At 38.0% G+C, this 27,991-nt stretch overlaps 1 protein-coding gene across 8 annotated transcripts; it reads right to left on the bottom strand.

Annotated features, from left to right (window-relative positions):
* Window positions 1-33: 33 nt before the first annotated feature.
* LOC306881766 (GRB10-interacting GYF protein 2) lies at window positions 34-27,947 on the bottom strand. 8 transcript variants are annotated; one of them, XM_079436035.1, is made up of 29 exons: window positions 27,857-27,947; window positions 24,647-24,697; window positions 20,048-20,186; window positions 19,854-19,949; window positions 19,424-19,532; window positions 19,059-19,167; window positions 18,462-18,502; window positions 18,180-18,212; window positions 17,403-17,579; window positions 17,117-17,328; window positions 16,845-16,995; window positions 16,275-16,526; window positions 15,957-16,153; window positions 15,612-15,762; window positions 12,690-12,856; window positions 12,490-12,584; window positions 11,786-11,884; window positions 11,475-11,614; window positions 9,152-9,249; window positions 7,977-8,117; window positions 7,568-7,726; window positions 6,873-7,118; window positions 6,370-6,498; window positions 5,955-6,215; window positions 5,204-5,394; window positions 4,940-5,088; window positions 4,384-4,565; window positions 2,361-2,496; window positions 34-1,260 (listed from the first exon to the last, which is right to left on the bottom strand). In XM_079436035.1, the coding sequence occupies exons 2-29, from the start codon at window positions 24,682-24,684 to the stop codon at window positions 1,193-1,195; spliced, it is 3,966 nt and encodes a 1,321-aa protein (XP_079292161.1). In that variant the 5' UTR covers window positions 24,685-24,697; window positions 27,857-27,947; the 3' UTR covers window positions 34-1,192. The 8 variants fall into 8 exon arrangements, with proteins under 8 accessions (XP_079292161.1, XP_079292162.1, XP_079292163.1 ...); XM_079436036.1 differs by having other exon boundaries at window positions 17,102-17,328; window positions 17,478-17,579; XM_079436037.1 differs by having other exon boundaries at window positions 6,873-7,115; window positions 17,102-17,328; window positions 17,478-17,579.
* Window positions 27,948-27,991: the final 44 nt, after the last annotated feature.

Below are 27,991 nucleotides of genomic sequence, written 5' to 3'. Positions count from 1 at the left end.
TAAAAATGCTTTTTTTTTTTTTTTTTTATGTTTATCCTGGTGCAATGCACTTCAATAGTAAATGATTGAAGGACTGCACTTGTTTTTAAATACTGAAGCACTAAAATATTTTCTGTAGAAATTACGAACACAATCCAGATTTAGGTCTAATTTTGACCTGAGACTCAACCAAAGAGAAACTAAAAACAAAGTTGATTTTAGGAAATAAACAAGAAACTCAACCCAAATAACAGTTTAAACTTACAGACAGAGCAGCTATGAATTTCATGATTTTTTAGTCATTCATATCTATTGATATTCACTTGCATAAAGAGGTACTGAAAGCCAAGGAAATACTTTAGTGTTGAACATAACTAGAAACATTTCTTATAGGCATTTCCTGATGCCATGGGAATCTGCAATGTGCGTAAACATTTGCATAACCCTTCTTTGTGCACTACGAGCAAAAGCGTGCAGGACAGCCCACGCAAGAGACTGATTTATTCATTGTACTGCAATAAAAAAAAATATGACTCCACTGGTTCATTTCCATATATTATAATACAGATGCAGAATTGAAAGTTTATTCTTTAAACAGCCTAATATTTTACAAAGAAATGGATAACTGTCTGGAACTTTCTAACATGTCCTTAAAACAGGACACTGTTGATTACATTTCCTCGAGTCCTACGTTGTTATCGAAGTCCGTCCACATAGGGGCAGCAAAGCAGGAGAGGAGAGAAGGGAAGAAAATGGAAAACACTAAAAGAATGAGGGAAGGAACGAATAAATTAAAAAGGAAGTTGTAATGGGGATAATACATAATTTTTTTCCTCTGCACTCCTTTTATTCACACTTAAAGAAACACCAGTCGGGAGATGAGCATGATCGCGAGCAGACGCTCCATCTTGATGGGACACTGTGAAATTGGTTGACTCCTCTCCAGCAGAAGTAAGCCTCTCTCTTCTTCTCAGAGCGCTGCATTTTTGGTTCTTTTCGTGGCCGTGGGGCAGCGATGTTATTGCAACTCTGGTTTCCTCTGGATTAGACAGGAAAAAAACTAGCTGCCCCAATCTACTCCAAATCAAAGAATTGAGGAAAAAAAAAAAAACAAAACAAAAAAACAGAAGAGAGGAAAAGGGTTGAGGAGAATATAAGGGACGCTGTTCAGAAAGGAAACTGTCAGTAGGGGGAGCTTGTTGATCAGCAGGCCTCAAATGTCTTCCACAGTCTCAATCTCACCCATGTTCAGTCTCTCAGATGAGGCATTGACAGAAAAACCTGCAGAGACATTTGGACTATAATCAGTGTTCATCTATTTTATGATAATGAAGCACATTATTCCTCCAATTCTCATTCCAATGCATCTGGTTGATATTTTATATATATGGGCTCGACAATAAGGAGTGCCTGATGGCCCGGGGCCAGCGTGAAGGACGCTCAGGACAACAGACGGATTTGTCACTGCAGCATCGTCACGAAAGTTTATCATTTCCATGTGTTTTTAAGCCTTCTTAATTTAAGTTCAAGCGATTAAAAAGCATTCGGGCGAGAAAGACAACTCCATTCACTACTCGCACGCTGTGTTCTGTGTGAACAGCGCACGCACAGACAGCCGTGTCAAGCCGCCTGAATGGCTAAATACATACAAAAGTAGATGTCAAAACATACGTTTTGCCAAGTAAATTTGTAGATTTAACAATGAATAATCTATATTTAATTTATAAAGTGGAGTACAGATGCACCGATTGACCGGACATTTTTTTAAAAATTTCAGACCATCTTCTGTTCCGTGCTTGCACACAAACTGCAATGCAATCATTTTCCAAAATGCCATTTGTTTGGAAATATTACATTATTATTATAATTAGTCTGTAAACGGCCGTTAACAGAGGCCAGAGACATTGAAGACGGACGCAAAGAGGAGAAAATGTAATTTTTTGTGGCAGGGCCAGTAAAAATTTAGGGGGAAATTGTGTGAATAATTGAACTTGCATTGAAGTGTTCAATGAGCAATAACGTTTTACATGTTTTAAAGTTTGTTAAAAATAAGAATTTTAAATGATTAGAATTTTAGGGATTTAACGGTTGAAAATAAGTCAATGCAAATCTTATTGGTCTCAAATATATACCTATATTATCGATATTATTATGTATACACACATATTCCAGTCAATGTCACAAAGTAACTACTCTGTGGTTTTTATTCAAATCTACTCACATAATTTTACTGAAATCAAATTGTTTTGACAGTCATCATGATTAACTCGTCTGTGGCTAAATAACTTGCTGTAAGGTTCTCTGTAACTTCCCTTCATAAGAAATAATTTCTATACAGATCATATCAAGTTTTAAAAAGACAACATTTTCCCATCGCTCACCTAGAAGGCTCGGGTCGGCCCGTACCATCTTCTGTTTCTTCTTCTTCTTGCCCGACGTGACCGTCTCAAACCGCTGCTGTTGTTGTTGTTGGTGCAGGACTGAGGGTGACACTTGGCTCATTCCCCACAAGGAGTCCTGAGACACAAACACGGGGAGCTCAGTGCAACTAACATTAATACACACGCACAAGCAGTGCGCATTTTTTCATTTAGTCTTAGCCCTGTGTCAAATCTATGTTTTAGCAATTATCATAATCAACTTTGTCCTGTTTTTGTTTGGTCAAGTTTTAGTCAAATGTCAGAGTATAATAATAAAAATAATTTTCGCTCAAAATAATCGTAATGATTGTTGTCATTTGAGAAACGTAGTTCAGGTATTGCACTTTCACCAGTAAGAACAAATCAATAGAATGTGGACTCGTACACATGGTTTATTTTCTAAACCATCTAGTGTACTGATTTATTATAGGCTATTTAACAAAAATAAATATATCAAAGACTTAGATGTCTCTGTCTACATTATGAAAACTGATAAAAACAAACAAAAATACTGTAACAGTGAAATTCCTAATAGTAATTCTGAATCGCAATGACGTTTCTCTAATACAACAGTGGTTGAGTGAGTGCAGTGTTTCCCACAGAATTTTGTGAGACTTGTGGCAGCAGGTGACGTCACATTAATTTGCATATTTATGACGTCATTGCGACAAGTTTTGGCACTTGCCGCATTACAGATCTGTTCTACTCTATGAACTGTCACATACTATAATACCACTGAATGCCCAATAAAGCTGTTCACATTTATATATTTTCGGTTGTCATACATAAAACAAGTATAAATAGTAAACATGACCCATTAATACTACATGTAAACCAGGAATCACTCTCACTATACTCCTTAAATCCTGATTTATAATCGCGACATTGTCTGATAAAATCAATATACATCTAACTTACACTAAAAAGTGACTATATGCGGTGGTTTTGGCTAGATTACTGTTTTGTCTCGTTCAGCGCACTGCCTGCATCTGAGTAACAACCTATGCGCATATTAACAGACAAACTGTTTTCATATTTAGAAGTCCAAACAGTCAGTAAAGGCCCCAATATACTTCAAATGAAATCGAAGAACGAACTGATATGACGTCATTTCGAACAAAATCAGGCCGAAACGAAGATCGTTTTGAGTTCGTTTCGACAGTTCGAATCAGCTCAGCAAAGCGAACTCTCTGGGGGAGTTCATTTTGGCTCCTAAACACCTTTGAGCTATCATTGGTCCGTGGCGATTACGCAATCGGTGGGTGTGTACTGGAACTCCACCTTCTTTGACGTGCAAATTTTTTTCCCCTGGTTCGTTTCTCATTCAACGGCGGTCAGGCGGGAGAACAATATCTCCAAGTCACTAGCATCATAAATACACTGTGTCGAATAACTGAACAGCCACAAACATATCCGCACCTGTACGATCGCTCGCAGAGAGACTTTAAAGATTCAGAGAAAGCATTTAATTCCTAGAAAGAAATTGCAACGAAGCTTGGTGTCGACGACCCGGAGTTATGCAAAAAGCGACGTAGAGAAACATTACAGCCCACAATAATATTTTGTCTCAAAAATAAAAAGATTTTGGTAAAGTTTTAATTTTTTTTTATATTTTTTAGTCTCGTCTTTTATCGTCAATGATATTGCATGTTGATATATTCACAGTTATCGTTTATTGACCTTATTGTTGTCTTGTCATCGTCTATTTTAGTCATGGGGGAAAAAAAAAGTGTCAACGAACTTCTGCATAGTTTTCGTTAATGAAATTAACACGACGTACAAGCAAGCGCACAGGCACACAAACACAAAAAAAAAAAAAAAAAAGACGCTTCATTTCCAGCGATATCGTCGACCTGATTGCAAAGACACTATTTAAACTTATTGACACATTATTTTACTTTTTTGATATTGTGCAGTGCTTTGACACAATTTGCATTGTAAAAAGCGCTATATAAATAAAGGTGACTTGACTTGACAAACGCACCTGCTCTTTTTGCAGCTGACCCTGCTGAGGTTTTTGCTGGTTAGCGTTCTGTTTGGCACGGCGCTCCAGGAACTGCTTGGCAAAGTCCTTGGCCTGTGGAGTGTCGCCCAGGTAGGCTCTCACATAGTCGTGCACCTCGTACGGTGAGTCCACTTCCTTCAGGAACGACGCAAAAGTGGGGACTGTGGGAAAAGGAAAAGACTAATGACTTTCGGAAACCTTTAAAATCACACTTTTTTCTAGAAATTATGTATGATGACATTTGTAGCTGCAATTTACCCAAAATTCAGTCCAAATGTCTGAACACTAAACATATGCTGGTGTTTTTCACAAAAGACTGCAACTAGGTGTTTTATGAGACAAGACCTTTTTAACGTCAGAGGCCACATTCTGTTCACACAATCACATTAAAATACTCAAGAAAAAAAAGCGATGAAACATCAGAGAGGGAAGTGGTTTGTGGGAAGAATTATCTGGGCATCGTTTGCTTAAATGAAACCGATGCCAATAAGCAAGATAGTTGAGGGTGAGAAACGAGTGTGTGTCAGAGACTCACCGTCGAGGTTATTGGCCGTGTTGAGAGCGTGTAGAGTCTGTTCACACCACTGCATAAAGCCGTCCTGGATCTTATTGGCTCCCTGGAACAGTTTCAGTAGCTTCTCTTCCTCTTCCACCTTTTTACTGGCTTTAACACTGCTGCTATTACTGCATAAGAGATTATTTTGCTAAATGTAGTATGGAAATGGCACAAAAAGTCTGAGGTTTTATTGCACTGTTAAGAATAATACACTCATACTAATATATATATGCAATAGTTTACCTGAGGTTAGCGTTGCCCTTGTTTTTTTGATTGTGGCTTTTGCGTGTGGCCTGAGGTGGGGTGGCCTCCTTTACAGCTTCATCCCAGAAGCCAATGTCAGAGTTCGGAGCATCACCCCAGATACTGCTGTCCATCATCCAGTTCGAGCTGACATTATTAACAGAACCCCACACTGATGATGTATTGAGGGCCTAAGACAGAGACAAGAGAGGTCATGCAGTCTATAGTACTCCGACTAATGCACTCAGTTCAGATTGTTTTCAGGGTTTTAAAAACAAACATAAGATAAGAACTTTAAGATCTGCACAAATAATTAGGCTGAGGCACATGTTCAACTGTAAAACAGGGTAAGTACAAGTTTAATTACTCAAGATGTTTTATTCAGTATGCATATATGTATTAAAATTACACTAAAATATAAATATATACAAATTAGAAGTCAGTCGATATTGGATTTTGTCGATACGATGATAATGTATTTAAAGAGAGGCAATAAAATGATCATTGTGCCAATACTTGTAAAATCTTTATATTGAATTGAATGATTTTGGTCTTTCCTTCCTATGACAGGCATGTGATGCCCAGAAATTAAAACCTCATAAAATAATTAAGTTTTGATATACTATTTAAGATATTTAAAACTTAGGACCTTAAATTGACATTAAGACCTTCTAAGGACCCGTGGGAACCCTGGACGTACATTTGACACACAGTTAACTATAGGCTGCTTCAAAGGATGTGTGTAACTCACCACTCGGTTCTGTGTGCGGTTTTGCTGGGAAACAGTTGAGTGTTGTTGCTGCTGCTGCGGTTGCTGTTGTTGTTGTTGTTGCTGCTGCTGCTGCTGCTGCTGCTGTTCCTTCCGCTGTTTCATCTGTTGCGCTTCCTCTCTCTGGATCTCCAGCAGAGACTTGGTAGCTGCTGGCTGCTTGGCCACATTGCCCCAGCCTGAGAGCTTTGTCTGAGGTTGCTGCTGCTGTGCCCTCTGGAGCTCCTGTTGCTGTCGTTTTTGCTGCAGGGGCGAAGATCAAAGATCACAAAAAAAGCACTACACAAGAGAGGTGTCATCCGCTAATGATTCTCATATCTCAACGAAATGGGAAACGGAAACCTGCTGTAATTTACTACAGAAAGTGTGAGATGGGAAAGACGAATCCCCGGCATACCTCTTCTTGTGTTTGTCGTTCTCTCTCCTCCTCCAGTTTCTGGATTTCAGCGAGCGACAGGGCATTTTGAGACTGTGAGAGGGTGTTTGCTGTGGTGGACTGCTGACCCCACTTAGAGGATGAAGGGAGCTGGGAACATTCAAATGAAAAACTAAAATACAATAACTGGGTCATTCAACAAACAAAAAGATGTTTTCAGGTTATGCACCAACAAAGTAACTATCATAAATCCCCTTTTTGTCAAATAATCAGGCTTGTGATCAAAGAAATGACTACACAATAAAATAGTAATAACTACTTCAAATTTTTACGGTTATAATATTTATGATGATTACAGAAAATACTTGTATTTATTTAAATTATAAAAATTTAAATCAATAATTATCATACAATTGCAATAATACTAGTGCACTGTAAAAAAAAACAATTTAATAAATGCTGTAAATTAAATAATTTAATAATGATGGTAATAGTTATTTCTAATTATCTTCAGGATGTATCACCTTCATCTGCGCGAGCTGCTGTTGTTGCTGCTGCTGCTGCAGTCGACGGAGCGCCTCCTGCTGTTGCTGCCGCTGCCTCTGTAGCTCCTGCTGCCTCTGCGCCTCCTGCTCTCTCATCTTCTGCTCCTCCTGCTGTTGCCTTGCTAATGCTGCTGCCGCGGCCACTGCCTCCTCTTCTAACCTCTTCTCTTCCTCACGCCGCCTCTGAGCTTCCAGTTCTTCCTGTTTCCTCCGCTCCTCTTCCTGCTGAAAAAAAAAAAAAAGATCAATTGCCACGCATTAGTGATTTTACCATGGTTAAGGGTAAAGGTCATTGCACACTGAGTCCTAAATTTTCGCACGTTAAAAAATAAATATATATATTTTTTTTAGTTAAAATTTATTTTAGTTAAAGCTGCAGTCCATAACTTTTTTTGGTTAAAAATGCGAATTTTATGACAGCACTAGCCATCTCAAATTCTCAGCGCCATTCATAAGTCACTGGGTTGAGTAACACGTTTCAGCACTGACTCTATTCACGTTTGGCGCTTTGAATCATTCAAACACTTTTAACTGTCCTGCAGATGGCACCGCGAGCTTGTGCAGCACTCTCAGGACCATTCAGTCCATGATGTTTTAGAAAACAATCGTGTCGCAGTTTATTTAGGTAATAGCTTAAGGCCATTTGCGCAATTTCAATCATCATGCAATCTTACCTGTTTGCGGAGGAATTCTTCCCTTTGTCTCCTCTGATCCTCCTCTCTTCTCCTCTCCTCCAGCCGACGGAGTGCCTCCTCCTGAGCTAACCTTTCCTCCTCCTCTTTCTTCCGCCGCTGCGCCTCCTCCTGCTCCCGCTGCCTCTGGAGAGCCTCCTCCTACAGAGACACAAATACTGCATTAATGTCACTGAGCATCAAAGAACTGCCCACTTAGAACTCTGACTACTAATGTGACAAGTACATTAAGAACAGTTTCCATGACAAAACGTGCAGTGAGTGCTTGTACAACAAACGTGTGCTAAAAGTAAAAACTATCATTCCTCTGTATGGTACCCCATTTTTTAATATAAAGCAATGTATTTGAGCTTAAATAATGTGCACTGCATATTTTCTCCTCTCTCCTGACCTGCTTGCGCCGTGCCAGCTCTTCTTCCTCCAAACGCTTCCGCTCTTCCTCTTGTCTAGCACGCAGTGCCTCTTCTAGTCGCTTCCTCTCCTCCTCTTCCCTTTTGGCTCGAAGCTCTGCCTCCCGTCTCTCCATCTCAAGCTTTAAAGCAGAAGAAATTCCATTATATATATAAAAAAAAACACATTTACAAAATGAGATTTGGGTCAGTGTTATTTTAGTGCAAGTTAAATTGTGTTTTTTGTTATTGAGTTGTTTTTTTTGTTCTTACTATTTTTTAAGTTAAGTACATCAAGTTAAACTGAATGAAAATAAGAAATGTTGCCTTAGCACAAGTTTATTTTAGTAAAAGCTGCAGTCCATAACTTTTTTTGGTTAAAAATGATCCAAAAATCAATATCTGAGCAAGTACATAACCAGCCAGTGTTCAAACCTATCGCCTTCATTTAGCCCGATTCACAACGGTTAGCTTATAATGTTTTCTAATTTGAGTGGTACGGGTAGGTTTTCGTGGGAAATTCGAGCATGGCACTGCGTCATTACGTCATGTCTGTAAACAAAGAAGTTGTCCCGGCTAGTAGGCTATCGCACGTGAGGATCCTGCAGGTGACGCATCTTTTATTGCCTTTTCTCACAGCAGCTAAAATAATTAAATGTATCATTCAGATGGCGGATTGTGCGTTTATGAAACATGTGAATGAAATTAAATTATATTCCAGTTTTAAATGTGCTTCTGATTACAGATAGCATTGGATTACACAAGATTTGTATTTGAAAGAAAACCAGTTGGAAGGGAGCATGGTTTGCTTTTTGGGTTAAAAGAATTTCTAAATATGAATACAGAAATTGAAATCTACAAGTTAATACACACTATACTCAGCGTAGGCTAGAATCTTTGATTGCGAAGTACAGAAAATATCCACACTGGTACGGAGACTGACTGACACACTGTTTTGTCCTCAAAACATTAGATTCATCCGCGCTGGAGCTATGCCGACTCACAACCCCACGCAAGGAAGATAATTACGCAAAAAGCTGCAATTCCAGGTTTTCAAATAGAGATGGCGACAAAGAGGCAAAACTTATGGACTGCAGCTTTAAATATTTTAAGATCATAAAATGGCCTTAAATTCATGTACTAAATTCATGTAAGATTTGTATCAAATCTTCCTTACCTTCAAAGCTTTGGCTTTCTCCAGCTGCATCTGTTCAACGGAAGACGCTTGAGGCATGGCGTCTAGTGGCAGATCCCATACGCTACTCCCTTCCCAAGCTAAAAAAGAGACACCGTCACAGCAAGCTTGAATTATAGGTATCTGGCACAAATTGATACTCAAGAAAATTTTGGATGCCATTTCAATAGGGCTGCAAGACCTAGCAAATTTATTTAAACACTGCAAATTGTGATATGCTTATAACAACCATTTCCAATAACTGAATGATATTAATGCTTCAAAAAGTAACAAAAAGATGTGTCACTGATGACCTATGCAGATGAACATCAAGCAGGCATGATGTTATCATAGAAAACTAGTCTGAGAAAATGAGTCAACCCCAAGCAACCACAGCTGTTGCTGACGATTTAGTGGCAAAAGAACATTATAAAAGGTATCATAATGCATATGTTAACAAGCTGCACCAGATTTTCCTGCAATATCGCGCCGTCTCAAACACCTCATGGAATGAAAATTCAAGACAGAACAATAGTGAATCTTGACATGTATCGCATCTAACTCCGTAATCTAAGATACAGATTCTGATATTTATCAGTATGTGACAACTGCAGTAAATGTGGTATGAGATTACAAATGTAAAAATAAAAAAATAACGGCAAAAACACTATCCACTGTTCCAGTTATCAGCCACGTTTCGGTTCTGCTTAAGTGGCATCTATTCAGCTGAGTCAAATCAATTGCAACAGGGTTATACCACGAGACGAGCATGACTCATATACAAAACTTAACAAATGGTGTGTTACTGTAAGTGAGTAGAAAACAAGCCTGTCATACAATACAAGCCCTGCAGGAAGACAAAACCAAAGCACTTTTTCCATTTAAACCTACTCTTGACTCAACATCTGATGGTCTAGTTCAGCATTTTGTCCCCTTGGAATTATAAGGTTCTATCTGACATTTTTGTCAAAATTTAGTTATTCACATATTCTTATGTGAATAATATTGCATATTCTAATCCGTGACAATTTATTGACATTATGCGATTTTTTTTTTTTTTTTTTAAGTTTTGTACATTTTAGGACTTATTTCATTCGACTACAAAGACGAACTAACTTGGTTCTATAATAAAGTTCTATCTGTGAATGAGCCAATCAGCACTTCGAATAAACGCAAGAGGACCAATCAGGATCAGCGTTCTTTATCATGTCGCCGGACTGCTCTGTAACAGCAGGAAAGGTTAAACATTAAACAACAATAATTATGTGTCTGCATAATCAATGTGCAATTCACCTTTATTCCACATTGTGGCACTGTTTAAAACAATGATGACATGATTTTTCACTCATAATTAGTGCATGCATAAAACAAATAATCATCTGCAAAAATTGAACTGGCTTGAATGGCTTTACTGCAGAGAAATTACTGTACATAATTAAATATAAGCTATTCATAATTTTTCTCTACCTCATATTGCTGCTATTTAAATACCCTGGACAACTTTTTTGCACATTCCTCTTATTACTATTCAAGTCAACAACATACTGACCTGCACATTTATATTTATATTTTTTATCTTATCTTTTATTTTATTTTATTTTATTCTTTCTACTTTTCTTCTCTTAATATTTGTATACTTTATAATTGCACTGTCCTTGGAGCGGACCTGACCTACATTTCACTGCTGGTTATACTCTGTATAATTGTGTATGTGACAAATAAAACTCTTGAATCTTGAATATAAGTGTCTGTTGTTTAATGGTAGATGTGGTGAATAGCGATCAAAATGTTTTTGAAGATGCTGAAAACGATAGTTTTGAGAATATATTGAGATCGTGAATATGAGGCAGATGCTGAATGTATACTGGGGAAATGCGCTCTGACGATGGCAGTGATGGTAAAATCCACTGCTCAAATCGAACCCCTCTAAGTTTCAAAAGGTAAGGAAGTATGCTTATTTTATGTTTTGTTTTTTTTTAATTATAAAAAACTAGTTGTATTTCTTGAAAATTGTTGCTTCAATTAATGTTTTGCAAGATAGAACCTTATAATTTCAAGCGGAAAATTACTTTTTAGAATTAGAAGGTTCTATCTGCATTTGACCTGTTCCAAAAATCCCCATTTAAAATTTTTTAGAGGATTTTGATATTATACATTTAAGGTCTCTGTCATGTCGGAAAGAGACTTGTTCCCCATATCATTTTTGCTATATGGAATGCAAAAACGTTGAAGCTCAATGTCAATGTTACAGACAGAATTTGGGTGAACTATCCCTTATTCTACACTAGGCAAAAGTACATTTCCAGATCTAAATGTTCGGACATACTGCTGGGAGTGGCGGGCTGCATGTTTGGAGAACAGGATGCTTGAGTGGAAGGGTTCTGCATTTCCCAAACAGATCCCGAGTCTGGTACCGACATGGAGCGTGTGACAGGAGGTAAAAGGCTCTGTTGCGGCTCTGGCGTTCTGTAGGGGCACACAAATCAAACCGTGAGATTGAGTCACAGACGCTCAACCACAATACAAATGCGATTTAACACCACCCACGCTTTGCAGTATTAATATAATGCATTCCTCTGTTTGCTCTGATGAGTGAATGTGACAGGAAGACTGAAAACAAAAGCCATTTAATCGCACCTGATCTTGAGTGCCTGATGGAGGAGGAGATTGAGCTGCTGCTGTTGTGGAGGAGGTGCAGAGCTTAAAACTTTCTGCTGAGCCAGAGCATACTGTTGCCTAGAGGAAAAGAGAGTGCAACTTAGCAACTTTCATTTTGTTCTGAGTTAAACAAGATAATGTAATTAAAAAGTCATGCATTTGCACTTAAGAAAAATAACATTCAGCAAGGATGCATTAAATTTATCAAAAGACAAAAGACTTGTTACAAAAGATTCTTCATATAAATGCCGTTTTCTTAAAAGTTCTATTGAACAAAAATGTATTAGGCTTTTCGCAAAAATATTAGGCAAGACAGCGGTTTTCACCATTGAAAATAAGATTTCTTTTTGACCACCAGATGAGCATATTAAAATAAAAAACTGGTTTTTAAAATGTTACATTACTTACATTTATGCATTTAGCATTAGGGTAATATCATTTTACAATATTATTGCTTAATTGTATTTTTGATCAAATAAATGCCACCTTGCAGCGTACACTAAATGTAATCAATCTTCTCAGGCAGCCAAACTGAGCTTAAAATGACATCGGTTCAACAAATGGTGCAAGTTTAGGGCAGAACAATGGAAGACAGAAGAGTGAAATGGAGATTTTGAACATAATTTTTTGCCAATTCTGTTAGCACTGCAAAAAATTGCACACTTCACTGTCTGTCGTCATACCTGAGTAAATACTGATATTGCAGCTGCTGTAGTTTATACATATTTAGAGCAGTAAACTCCTGTTGTCTCTTCATCCTCTCTTGATCTGCATCTCCCTATACAAAGAGAACACAAACAAATCAAAACTTTTAGGATGCTGAAAAACTGGGGAAGGCGTCCTGGGTCTGGCATTTCACAGTGACACGTGAGAGTCTTATTACCAGTATGGGGGCCAGTGTGTGGTCGGGTGTAAAGGGCACTCGCCCCCACAACTTAATCATCTCTACCAGGGGTTGGAACATCTCGTCACAGCCTCGCTTCACCTGCAAGGTCATGGTGAAATAGCCTGCCTGAAACCACTCAGACATCTCCTGGTTATTAAATGGTCCTGGGAGAAGACAGAGAGACTGGGGTCACTGAATGTGGCTATTAAGACATTCTAAATTCTTTGAGGGTTAGAGAGGCTTCATTGCAGACAAGGGGCAAAAGCTATATGCTCTTAAAAACTATTGTAAAGTGCAGGTTTTAAAATGCATGCCAAAAATTTAGTGACAAGGCAGAGTAATTCTGTAGTTGAGAATGTGACCAGTTTGTTCAAAACTTCAAACATTTCAAATTTATATATATTTTTTTTTACAATGTTGCATCATGAGTAAAAAAATATTTTTGAATGAATAAAAAAAACTAATTTTTTAGCTTTTTCTTTTATACAAATTAAATGAACAGTATGTCAATATGCTTAAAAACCATTTAAAATAAAAAATTAATCTGTGACTAGTAAAGGCTATTACTTTAAACTATGAACTTTTCAAGGTTGGGGTCAGTACATTTTTTAAGAATACTTTCAGCAAGAAAAACTTTAACGCCCTTTTTCTTTTTTTTAATTTATATTCTATTTCAATTAAATGCTGTTATTTTGAACTTTCTATTCATCAAGACTCCAAATATTAAGCAGCACAACTGTTTTCAACTGTAATGAGAAATGTTTTTTGAGCACAAAATCTGCATTTCAGAATGATTTCTGAAGGATTCTGAAGACTGGAGTAATGGCTATTGAAAATTTTAGCTGTCATAAGAGAATTCAATATAAAAAATAAAAAAATAAAATAGTTATTTTTATATTGTTACAAGATTTCACAATATTATTGTTTAACAGTATTTTTGATCAACAAAATCTGCTTTCCAAAACATAAAAAAACAACCTCATAACTTTTGATGTGCAGTGTACTTTAACCATGTTTTTGCTGCACAACAGCTTTCATAATGCAGTGCTAAACTTAGCAGACAGCTGACTCCTACAGTTTTTGCTATTCTTCATATTCAGATAAAAACTTATCCTTTTCAATAAGTTTAAATTGATTTTTACATTTTTGGGCATTTTTACCTTTATAAAGCCATTTGTTCTAAAAATGTCTATTATCTTTTGAGTCAAATTCTTATATTTAATCAGTGATTAAATGTTCAGAAGCTGCATCTGAAGTGACATTTAGATGCATTTACACACTGTTTAATGCAGGACATGAATGCATTAAACCTGCAATAACAAATGCATAAATAATGTTTTGATATATTAATCATAAAACGTTGAATAGATACTTTGTGAAATTAAAACCGCCAGTAGGTGGCAGCAAGTCACTGTTAATAAGGGAGTCATTGCGATTGAACCAAATTATTTAAATGGTTGATTCATGTTGCTCAGAGAGCAAAACAGCATTGTAGCTGTGTTTGGAATAATTTTTGTTGTCGAAATAGCGCAAAAACAGGAAATATAGTGTCTAAAACGTAAGTCTATTAATTAACTTTAATTTATTGAACTGCTTTAAAAAAAACAAAATCACATTTGTAATCATGGTAATTTTTGGAGAAAAATGGCACTCAGTGTGAAATTGATTAACTATGTGAAGTGGTATAAATGTATACATTTTCTGCCCCCATGTCTTGAATTTGGGATAATTCTAAATGCTTTTAAATAGACTGAATTGTGCAGTGAAAAAACACACTCTATATGCGCATTAGTCTAGACTTCATCATCAGATAATGTATGCATGCACTCTGCTGGTGCGTTTTGTTTGGTTTTTGCAAAATTCTCGATAATGTCAAAACGCACACCAGGGCTCTAGACTCATTCTTCCCACTGGTCGCAGTTTCTAACTTTCTCAGTTGGTCGCACGAGCACAATTTTTTTATTTTTTATATACTTATTTGATACAACATTTGATTAATCAATGCATGCTGATTAACTTATCATAGGTTATAGTCATATGGTGTTCAACATTCAACCCGTTCTTTTTTCATCAGTATTATTTGTGATTAAATTTTGTGAACAGGAATTCCTTTTTTTGCTTTCACTTTCAAATTCACGATCTTGGTTTCACGCTTTACAAGAAAAGATAATTGTCCGTTTTGCTTATATCTATAAACCTTTCACTTTTTAAGACTAAAACAAAATATGGATTCATTGTTATTCTTAATTAAAAAGCACAACAAAACAGTACGATACAATGACAAACTAGCTTGCATAAAATTTACATTAACAAAAACGAATAAGACGAGGCATAGCATAGGACACATCACATGCTGTATTATATACTGACTAATAAATTACAGAATAGTATAAAAAAATTAAAGAAAGCCTCCATAGCATAACGTGAGATAAACAGCAAAGATACGCTTTTCAAAACGAAAACAAAAAGAACAGTAAAACTAAACTGGCTGTCGCTGACAGGACTTGCATGTTTTTTCTACAAGAATACCAACACGTTCACCTTCTCTGGTTTAAGAAGTGGTCTTTTACTTTAGTTTGAAAACCAAATCCTCCGTTGCGCTCAGTCCGCTGTGCACCTTTGCGCTCGTGCTGACGCGGCGAGCATAAACCAGACTCGCGCTGAAATCACCTCTCTTCACGTGATCAGTGAAATCTTTCTCCTGCTACAATGTGCTGCAGCTGGCATCGCGCGCTGTATGAAGCAGACGCTTTGGAGCAGTGCAGACCATGCACACGCACAAGTGTGACAACGTCAAATTTTTACACTCTCAAAAAATGGTCGCAGTTTAGAGCCCTGCACACTGTTAAAACAACAATTACGACATCATGGCAGAAGAAATATATCGCACACCCCTAGTTTGGATCCTGATTTCCCTACCTTGGATCTCTCCCTGTGGATCTTTGTAAAACCATTTGAATGCAGCCTCATGGGTAATGGGAAGAGCTGTGGGTTTGTGACCAATCTTAGTTGCCAAACGTTCATCGTCCAAACCGCCGTCCTGCAGGTATGCCACCATTTTCTCGGCTTCCTGTTACAATTCGAAAAAATGGGACGTGAACTTCATCTACTGTTCAAACATTAATTCTTCACAGCAGCATTAGAATGCAGTGGATAGACTTTAGAGTAGCTCTGCTGTGCATTTAGCATTTTTTAACTCGTAATTTAGGCACAAGCTTAATATTCTGATGCAAGCACTGCTGTACAGTAAACAGCCATTCAAACCTGCTCAAAGTGCTTGAGTCCCTCATCCTCATCCATGTCAGAGGGCAGGGCAGAGGGCCGGCTGAAAGGGCCCACAATGCCTGTGGAGTGGGGGAGAGCAGGAGCCAAAGCCACTGGCATCTCCAAAGGCTTGACCTGCTGGGTTTGAGTGGGCACCGACTTAACGGGCAGCACTGAAGGTGTCGGGACAGGAAGATCTGGAAGCAGAAGCAGGCTATAACTAGAGACTCCTCAACTGAAAGCTACAGAACCTTATTTCCAAATATATTTATTCACAAGTATATATTCAAGGTAAATATTAATTGAAGCGATTATTACCTGGGAGAGTGTTTGTAACATGCGGTATGGAAATGGCCTCCACAATGCTATTTGGTAGGGTTGTGTGTAGTGGTGCTTTACTGAGTTCAGGTCTGAGTTCTGGTACCGTCGTTCTCTCCAATTGTCTCTCACTTTTTACAGCCTGCTCCAGGTGCACAGATGGAATTGGAGCTGGGGTTGCAGACTTGGTAGGCGTTATCACTGCTGGAAATGGTACAGCAACTGGCGATGGCTCTTCAGATTTACTGCCTTCTGTAAACCAAAAAATTAATTGTTTTATTAAAAACAGCGACAGCGATTGTTAAAAGGCTTGCTGAGACATTAGCAGACAATTTATAAGACTGAAAAAAATAATAATTGCAGCACTGTTCTAATCTACTTGGTTTAGATAAAGGTCTGGGTATTCGCATAAAATGACTATATTTTGTCATTACGAACTTAAGGTATCGATATCGAAAATGTTTGAACGATGCCCAGCCCTAAACAGTGATGAGACTTCTTTCAAAAATACTTTAAACAACACCTGAACAACTTGAAATCTGTTTTGCCCCAATGACACTGCCTTCTCACCTTCATTTCGGTCACTCTCACGTCTACTGTCTGTGCCAGTATCTTTGGTTTGTTCTGATTCACTGTCCTCCTTTTCTATGCATTCTTCATTCTCCTCCAGTGGTCGGAAGTCCAGCTCCGCCTCTTCCAGGATCGGCTCCTTAGGAGCTTTCTAATAGAGCAATTAGGAAAATTCACACATCAAAAACATTAATTAGGGCAGACATCCTCACTTATTACTCAAATATAGAACGAAAGATCAAAGATCAAGAACTCACTTCCAACGCCCTCACCTTAAGTGAGAGGAAGGCCCCAGAGGAGTCAAATGTTCCCGTCTCCTCCTCTGCATCTTCCAGACACCACTCTGGCAAACTGTCTCTCTCCTCTTCTACACTCCCGCTGCCTGACCGAGGCCTACGGTAACTGCCATCTTCACCCCTGGAGTCGAAAGGGAAGCGCCGACGTTGATCCGGGTGTTCCCGCCACCCTGCTGATCGTGGGCCATCTGCAAATTTGTTTGTATCACAAAATTTTCAAATTAAGTAAAGTTCATGATGAAAAAAATGGTGTGCAATATACCTGGACTTGGAGGACACCATCGTTCATTATCCCGACGAGAACCTGCAAGCCTCCAGCCCCCATCATCATCCTCACCATTCTGCTCATCTCGAGATGTGCGCCAGTTGTCACTCTCCGAGCGAATGAACTCGTGCTTTCGACCATTCCCTGCCGTAGCATCCTCATAGTTTGCCCGTACTTTTGGGAAGAAATAAGAACGAGTAGTAAATGTTGAGCGTTTGAAGCATTTATGACTCGAAGCTCATCTATAATACACTAATGTTAAAGTGTGTGTTCAGTATGATTTTTTTAATGTTTAGATAGAAGCCTCTTATTCTCACTAAGTGCGCTTATTAAAAATACAGTAAAAACCATAATATTCTGAAGTTTTACTGAAATTATTCTAATACTTTAAAATGTAATGTAAAATTCAAGTAAAGCTGAGTTTTTTTGCAGCCATCACTCCTACTCCAGTGTCATATGATCCTCCAAAATGATTTTTAAATGCTGATTTGCTGCGCAAGAAACATTTTGCATCCTTATCAATGTTGAAAACAGTTGTTAACTGTATTTGTGGAAACACTGATTCTTTTTTTTGATAAAGTTCAAAAGAACAGCCTTTACTTAAAACAGAAATATTTTGTAATAATGTAATAGTCTTTACTGACACTTTTGATCACTTGAATGCATCCTTGCTAAATAAAAGTATTCATTTCTTTAACTTCCTAACTACCAGACCACATACATTTAAACAGTAATGTACATTTTATAGGTCTGTTAACAAAGAGAAGCACTTACCGTGATTGAGAGGAAAATGGGCTGGTGCTCCATCTATAAGCAAAGAGATTCAGTTGGTTCAATGCCGACATAAAATGGGATGAATTACATTATGTCACAACTTGTGAGTGGGGTCAGCTGTGTCACTTTTTAAAATCACACAACCCTTAAATGCATTGAGATTCTGCATGTAGAAAATGCTCATTACTTTTTCCATGCAATCTCTACATACGACCCCTTCTAAGTACACAGTGACACATCTACCCCACTCTCACTCATATCTTAAAAATCTAACCATCTAACCTGGATCTTTTCGACCTGGCTTTTCAAACCTTTTGTCTCCCCTGGGTAAGAAAGAGAAAAATGTGTTATCAGGTTAACCCTAACCAAATGTACAAAACGCAGACAACTAATACACTTAAATTTTTGCCTTCTCTCTTTTTATTTCAGATCAATATCTGGGCTATTCCAACTATTCTTTTCGGCACTCACGGCCCTGATATAATTAAAGTAAAATCCAAGAACTAGCGTGACATCATCTCAAACTAAATCAGGCCAAAGCAGTTTGTTTGGAGATTTGAAACAGCCTGTCGAGGAAACTTTCTGGACAGGTTTGCTCCGCCAAGTAAACACCTTCAAACTACCATTTCTCATCGCTGTCAGTTTTGTTGTGAGTTTATTTTGTTACTGAGAGGACAGGCTGCATCAAGACATTTGCTGACAGTATACCACTGCAAAGGTATAAGCAGAGAACGGAAAGGAAGAAAAAAAAAAAAAACTTGGCCATAACCTTTAGTCTGCATGTTATCTGCATGTTAACTACCAACATTCTCTAGCATGCAGCAGATTCACAATTTTTTACAGACAGTTTGTGCTGCAGTTGCAATTCATTTTGAATACCTCTCCTCCCAACTCTGGGAGCGATGCATCTCTCTCCCTCCACGGCCAAAACCTCCCTCCACATCATCAAAACTTCTTTGGTAAAACCCTCCATCTCCTCTGCCCCTCCCTGTCAGGCAAACAAGAAGAGGGCTCTTGAGCACATGCACTAGTCTAACCTTTGCTCACCTTAATTCTGCATGAGAAATTTGGTGTGTATCGAGACCACAACTACATAGGAAGGAAAATGTTACACAAGGTGACAAAAGTCTGCACTCTGCTCTGGTTTAACAAAGTGCAGTATTTCCACTGTTAGAAATGTATTAAGTTACTGTACGTCTTTTGAGCAGGAAAAAAGGAAAGTCTGTGGTTGCAACGCAGCTAACCTCGCCCCCGTGAAGAACTTCGGCCTCTGGGTGCCCCTGCCACCGTCCCTCCACCCCTTCCTGTCAGACGGAGTACTGCTGTACTGTTTACAGACATGGAGAAATTTCTCTGTGGAGACAGACAGGCACGCAGAGGAACGTAAGGGCCAATAAATACATAGCTGCAAGCTCAGCAAGGGGTTGCGTGAGAGCAAGATAGCGAGTGAGCAAACATTCCTTATCCGTTTCAACCACAGAATGTGCCAAAATGAGAAAATGACATCATATGCAAAAAAAACAAATGCAACTACTTTAATACGTAGGCACAGCTTTTCATTGAAGTTTAACCCAACTTCAGTTTCATAGAGAATAGAGAGCTGCTGGAGAAAGCACCTCTTTGACATTTCTAATCCATGTGCAAGTCTTCTGAGTAAACAGGTCAAATTCTCACCTGTTCCTCCTCTGTAAATGGGACTAATGCCAATGGTGGCAGGGGCTCCTCTTGTAAAATAGGTAGAAATTCCTTATCATGAAGATCTACCGGAATCTAAAGGGGGAGAAAAGTTTGGAAACACTGAAACCTGAATATGTAAACTGAACAAGATGCTTTAAGGTAAATGAGACTGACAGAAAACTCGTCCTTACCACGTTATCCTTTACATAAAGTGCTAGCATCTCTTCTCTCCCGTAGCGATAGTCTGCGAGTTTATACTTTGGCAATGCGGGTGAGAGCGGAGGGGAGGCCACACTGCTGCTACCCACTCCACCAGACAGAGCACGGAGCCTGGGACGCAGCCGAGAGAAAGCATGCAACGTCATATCATTAGACATGTCAGTAATATGATTTGCAGATGTCTATCAGCCATCGTCTACTGAGTATTGTATGTATACTTCTAACATCAGTTATTTTATACTTATTTAATATAATTATATATTGTATATTTCTGTACTTCATAGCAATTAATCATACCTAACATTAAAATGTATAATATTTTTTCACAATGAATTTCCGATTTAAAGTAGAAACAAAGACAGCATATTTTTCATATTTCTTTAATACCACTTTTCTAATGAGTAGTACTTTTCTAATATATCCATTCAACATTACAGTGAAATTGGTGCAATCACTTTTAACATTTAACAGGCCTAAAGTGTTAACTTATTCAATTAAAATGATCACAATTTAAGTGAACTTAAAATGTTCACAATGAGAGCTGGAAGTATATGAATAGGCCAAGAGTTTAAAAGCAGAAATGTGAAGCTTGTTAACGCATTTAAACACACACATTTAAATCAATGAAGATTATTAGGGTTGGGTATCGAAAATCGATTCCAATTCCAGAATCGGATACTTCAGTTCAAGAATTAAATACTTGTAAAATTAAAATTTTGACTCCGCCTATTAATTTCTATGTACCCTTCTTTTCTTTTTTTCATCTGTGAGGACCCGATCTAGCGATCTGCCAGGACCTTGCTCGCTAATCTAAGCGCTCCAAAGTTTGGCTACACTTGTGATCAGAGGCCGAAAAAGCCAAGTATAATATTTGTGATAAGCTTAACATGTTGCAAGAGAGGTGTCACCACCAACATGACAAAGAGCACTTTATTTTAACAGATTGTTAAAGATTGCGAACACTATTCAAACACCAACATGATTCTATTCCTAAATTACAATGATTCATCGGTTTCATTAATACTACCCTACAAAGCCAAAAGACCTTAACTTGCTGGAGTGTGAAAATGAGAAAAATTACTTTAAAGTTTTTTATTTGTCCAGCCAAATTAATTATAGGTTGGACACTGGAAATTTGGCAATTAGATGCTTCAGTAATGAAAATTATCTACAATAAAAAATTGTGGCCTCAAACTAGTTTTTTACCCCTATTTTGAAGTTACTGTACTCTGCTTTTGCATTGTTTGCAAAAAGTGAGAAGTCACACTAGTGATCATGGGCTGTCTCATATAGGCTATTGCATAGTAATGTGGCTGTATGATGAGTGACAGCCTGGTGAGTAATCTGCATTATAAGGAGGGAATTTTTTTTTTTAAAGGTTATTCACGTTTATGCATTGCTGCCAAGGTATCTAGTCTTTACAGTGCTTTGTTATGTGGAGCTGTTTGGTAGATCGCAATCTATCTAATTTGTTTTTCTACACCGTAACTTAACAGACTTTGGCAGACTTTAATGGACAGTAAAAAAAAAAAAATAAAAAAAGGCAGAACACAGTATAACTCCAAGTCGTAACCGTAACTTAATTTTGATGCGCAATTAAACAAAGGCAGAACACCATAACTCAATTTGAGTGTTCCAAACAAAGTGAAAGAGCCGTAACTGGTGTTATACGGTGTTCTGCCTTGGTTTACGGTTACGGTTGAGACCACCCATTATTTTTTTGGAAAAACAACGAAATTGACTCAAGATACTTATGCACATGATAAAGGATGTCTTGAATGTCCCAAAAATATCAATAACTAATTTTCAACCAAAATCGAAGTTACGGTCTTTTGCCTTTGCACGGCAGAATAAACCTTTGATGTGTGCGATCACATCTGTGCAGCAAATGATCACATCAGTGTGATTTGAACATTCAAGCCTGCGTTTGTGCTGCCGCTGACCTGACGAGAGCAGCTGTAATGTAAATGAATGAAACAGCTTCACAGTCTTTTCAACCACACAGTATCATTATTTCTGTTACAAACATTCAAATAATGCCAGAAGTACAGGGATAAAAATGTATAGTTTGGATATAAACTAAGATTCGAACGTCAGCGATCAAAACAGAGTAGCTAAATCACCTTTTGAAAGTAATTTGAAAATTCAAATAAATATTTATTGATTAAGTTGTTACGTTGCGAAAAGGGGCTGTTAAAATGTCTTGAATCATTCTAGAGATTCGTTCACAAATGCTGATTCATCCAGTAATGAAACAAGTCAATTCTGAGTGAGTCATTGATTCATAAATTACATGTAATTTTGTTTAGTTGTCTAATTTTTTTTCTTCAGAATCTTGAGAGAACCAGAGTCTCCATTAAAAAACAAACAAAAACAAACTCAGTTCATCCACAATCATGCAGCTCTTAAATGAGTTCAGGTTTTATGTGGCCTGCTGATTTTTGTTTAAGGTATTCAGCTGCAACTAAATGTTTTGCAATAATGAGACACAAAATAACTATGTTTGATATCATTTTTTGATCACATTGGAATCGAAACTAGAAACCGAAAAGAATCCGGATCGATAAATAGAATCGGAATTGATAAGCTACAAAAGATACCCAACCCTAGTGCTGATACGTTTTGTGGTCAGAATGAAAAAAAAAAAAAAAAAAGTGACAAAAAATTACTAGTGTGTGAAACCATGAAATGCTCAACTTGTCAGTCAATCGAGTTATAAAAGCAGTGACAATATCCTGTATAAATGTTTTCTAGGTTAAAACTATTTTCTTTGTAATTGACAGCATGCCACAGATGACGTCCAGAGAGCTTAAAGGAACACTCCACTTTTTTTGAAAATAGGCCCATTTTACAACTCCCCTAGAGATAAACAGTTGAGTTTTACTGTTTTTGAATCCAATCAGCCGATCTCCAGGTCTGGCAGTAGCACTTTTAGCTTAGCATAGCATGATATTACGTAGCGCCTGAAAGTAGTCCCCAGCTATAGACCCCTTCACGGTTCACGTCACAGGAAAATTTGCAATTCGCAGTGCGCATGTCGGGGTCAGAAAGTTAATTCCATCCCATTGAATTTTGTGTTAACCAGAGAATTTCTCGTCAAGAAAAAAATACCTACTTGTTGCGTCGTGGACTGTGAAAATCGCACCAGTTCTCGAGTCAAGTTTTTCAGGATTCCTGCAGGATCTCATCCGTTTAAAAAAAAAAAAAATAGATGACATCTGTGGCTGCAAGCTGTGTTTGTAGTGCTCACTTCATATCAAAAATTAAAAGTAGTCTACTATGTACGTGTTGCTACGTATGCCTGTTCTAACCGTGTGTTATGTGTCTTAATGACACGTCAGAGTATTTTTTATTTATTTTTTTCTTTGACCTCATCACGCACTGACGTGTATATGGAATGTATTAGTGCAACAGGGTTTTCTAGGGAAATAAACCCATCAAGTCAAGGAAATCAGTCTACAGTGCATCCGTCTCCAATGATAAATAAATACCCTGCCATGCAGGTTCAATTTGCAGTATGGATGTAGCCTTCCCGCTTGTTGATCACAACCCAGGCTTGGTACATAGAGGTGTTTTTCCCTTGGCGCTGGCTCTGTAAAACCTCCGCTTTTAACACATAAAAGTCATCGCCTATATCGCTATATAAAACCGCCTGGACATGCCCACAGACTACGCAATTATAGGCGTCTAGCGATTGTAGGCTCTTAGCTTTTCGTGTGTGTAAACAATCGGCTTGTCCACCAGATAGCAGTATATGGCGGGCCAGTGAATATCTGGCCACTTGCTAACGTTGTCTACCCATTCTGTTAGGAGCTCGGGATCAGGCAGACAATCGCCATTAGCTAAAACAAGTTTAGAATGGTACTGTTCCCGGTTCTGTGGTGTCAAAGGCCTTGACACAATATGCCGGTCTATTAGCCGAGACATTTTTCTGACCCCATGCTGCGCGCGCACCCAACCTAGGCTTTCGATGTTTACAAATATTGAAGGGGTCTATATCATAACTAGTTACCTAGCTGGGGACTACTTTCAGGCGCTGCGTAATATCATTGCGCCTGCTGCACCCATGGTACAGCAGCAAAGTTCTTTGATTATTACGCCAGAATGAGAGTATAGCTCCTAGCCATATCGGCCCAGAAAATCGCAACTTTTCATTTTCCGTTGGTCTTACTACACGATGTAACTACAGAAGAGTCAAGTTTTAAATAGGAAAATTATCTAAACTTTTTGAGCGAGATGCTAATGGTCTAATCCGATTCAATGATCTATGTTAAGATAAGCTAAAAGTGCTACCGCCAGACCCAGAGATTGGCTGAATGGATTCAAAAATGGTAAAACTCAACTGTTTAACTCTAGGGGAGTTGGAAAATGGGCCTATTTTCCAAAAAAGTGGAGTGTTCCTTTAAGTTTCATTTTGCATAATAACTAAAATTCCAATAACAGATAAGACAGGCTCTCAAAAGCAATCATGGCTATGTCTGTGTACATAAGACTGAACATTTATGACATGTCATTACAAAACATATTTACAAGGCTACATCAGATCCTGATGCTTCAGCAACAACACTCACCATTCTGGTCCAAAGTTAAGTGTCTGGGTTTCTGCCATTTCCTTGAAAAGTCTAAAGAAAATGAAAGACTCAATTAATAATAGCTCATCACAAAAATATAAATCGACTGAAAACAGACAAAGAATGAATAAACAGCAAAAACACAAAATTGATGGTATAGATGTGTGCATACATGATTGTACATTTAACTACTGGTGTATGTTTAAAAAGTGAAAATGTCAATCACAAATGACAACTTGACTTATAGTTAAATGCATGCAATTTACTGAAAATCTACATATCAGTTCTATTTGCAATCAATATGTAAAATAATCTGTGTGTTGAGTACGAGAGGAGCTCATGATGTGAGAACTACACCTACACACATTGAAAAAGAGGACAAATTATATATATATATATATATAAAAACAATACACAAGGCTTCTATGCTGAACTTTGCACTGGTACATCTCAGGATGTCCAAAAAAAATAACATGAACATAACTTTCTACTTTTTGGGACATCCCCTTTGATTTGCGATTGCAAATACAGACGCCCAATGCAAATACTCGCTAACGCTTATGGAAATACACACAGGCGGATCAATTCCCTTGGAGTGACACGTTTGCTCAAACATTAATGAAACTATCAGAGCAACCATATTTTCAAGTCAACACCTTCACAAAGCATGTGCATGATTTATTCAGTCCCAGATAAGTACAATTACATATTTACACAAAGTGTGACAAGTAAACCAACAAGTTTTCATACGTCTTTACAGCAGTGACTTAAGCCCTATTCGCACAGGATTAGTATTATCTGAGGACCATGTGTGATTTTGAAATTACTCCCCCACATTTGAATTTCGTGTGGTGTATTCGCACGGGATAAGTGAAGCCTGTGATTTTACTCAAAATTACTGACTTATCTCCTGGATACACGGATGTCAAGGCTTTGAGAGTCCCGTTCTATGATCCAATAGATTTAAAAAAAAAAATAAATAAATAAACTAATATAGTTTTGTGCCCCGTGTCATTTACTTTTCACCAGGTTTAAAATAATATCTCAAGCTTTATGGTTGATTTATTTGTAACACATTAAACATTTCAGCTTTCTCTTTCTGCAAATTGTATGGTGTAGCGATATGACAGCACCCAAAATACTATCAAACACAGGCTAAAAAGGCACACAGGAAACAAAAACCTTGAAAATGATATACGACCAGCCAAATCACAGAGATGCTGATTCGCACAGGACTAATATTATCACAGGACCTCGATGTTCGGCGAAATATGGTAGGTCATTTGCTGGGGAATTTTTACTTTACAAATTACGGTCGATTCGCACGGGATTAAGATCACAGACAACCTCCGCAATTATTACAAATGACTGGAGATCAACAGGTAATACTAATCCTGTGCGAATAGGGCTTTTGGCAGTAAAACATTAGCCACATTTAAATTCAGACTCAAAACTCATCTGTTTAGCTGTGCATTTGTTGAATGAGCACTAAGTCCGAACTGACTGCACTGTATTTTATGTATAATCATTTTTATATTTCTAAATTCATTCTAAATCAATTTTTTAATCATTTTTAAATTTCTGGTTTTATTGTTGCGCTTTGTTTTTTTTATGATTATTTTACTTTTATGTAAAGCACTTTGAATTACCATTGTGTATGAAATGTGCTATATAAATAAACTTGCGTTGCCTAATGCATTTTTTCCAGCATATTCTAGAGGTGACCCCCATCCATTCGGCACCTTAGTGTACCCCCCTTACACTGACAAGAGCTATTTTAGGAACTCTCCCAATTAGGAAGGGCATTCTCAGACATCTGTGCAACCCACGGCTTCCCTTGCCCACTATGTAATGCAACTAACTTTTTTCAAACTTGATTTGAACTGATCACATGTACATTATGCATCTTGTCAGACCTGTCAAACAAGACGCATTTAACCTCAAGGAAAATTGAGAGATCTTAAAATTGTATTTGTGGCTTATTATATATTCTCTCGACACAGCCACATTATGGCACAATGTCTATGCAAAACAAACAGGAGAGACTTGCTGCTGCTGGGATTTAAACCACATGCACAGCCAAATGAAGCAATCCGATCCAGATTACACACGCTCCAATCGAAAAACAAAAACACTAACCTAACATATTTTACAAGCATATAAAAAGCACTTTAATCAGTTTATCCACCAAATCATTCAATTATAAGGTTGCAAACAGGCATGCACAGTTCAAGTATTTGTTTAACACCAGTCAGGCAGGGAAAAAAGACAGAAAATGAACAAAACATAAGTAAAGCTAGTTTTGGTTGAAAACGGGGTCAACAAGAGAGTTTGCATTGTACAGCCTGTTTTGAAATTTCCCAATTTTAATACGCATAAAATTATCGATTTTCACAGCTGTAATATGTGTGGAACGAGGTATTTTTAGTATTTTAGAGGCGATCAGAAGGTCAGAAAAGACACTTGTAGGTAAACTGACAACATCAGACGTGGCTTAACCAGTCAAGAAGGTTAGTTTAAGTGACCATGTGTAGTTGAACAGTGTCGAGACCTAACATGTTTTTATTCCCGCAAACCTCAAAAGACCGATAAATGTCAGTTTAAGGTTTCAATGACCACGTCCCTGTCGGTCCATGCCTTCATACACCCTGTAAGCACTGCAGTCTACAAGCTAATTTAGATTAAGAAAACGCCAATAAATCCGTTTAGATGTAATATTAACTATTGAATTGACCGCTGCAGCTGCTATGTAACGTTATCCGTTTTAAGAAGAGTTTTATTAAGATGAAATATCCTAGCCTGGCTATCGCTGGGCATTTAACTTTCTGACTTCCTACTCCTACCAACTTTAAACCAGCCCACGCACCGCCGCGAAATGTACAAACTGTCAAATACTGTCGGTATAAATGCCGACAGGAGCGTAAAAGCACATCGAAGTAAGAGTGTGAGTGAGTTGACACGAGTTTTAATCCGTGCGGCCTGTGCTCACAGCCACACCGCGTTCCACTACAGCTGCCTACGGACCGCTGATAGCATCATCAGCGATAGGCCGGTCTAATCGAGCCCGGTGCTTCTAGGCCTAACAACCATGCGGGCTAGAATAGCGTCGGTCCGCTAAGTTGGGGCGGGTCTATGTTACTGAGAGTTAACGTAGGAATAGTTAAATTTTATTTTAGAGCAAAACCATGTACGCCGGGCCCGCTGTCTTACCTCTGCTTTTACTGACAGCGCTGAGTTTGTGTGCGAGTGGCGTCTCTCGTTTCGTATCCACAAGATGGCTGAATCTGGGTCACATGACAACAAGTATGCTGAAAATTGCCCGGATGAGAGCGAGCGTGCTGACAG

The sequence above is a fragment of the Barbus barbus genome, assembly GCF_936440315.1.
Source record: "Barbus barbus genome assembly, chromosome: 15".
In the NCBI taxonomy this organism is placed as follows: Eukaryota; Metazoa; Chordata; class Actinopteri; order Cypriniformes; family Cyprinidae; genus Barbus; species Barbus barbus.
The sequence above is the reverse complement of the archived record's forward strand: the minus strand, read 5'-3'. Positions and strand labels throughout refer to the sequence as shown.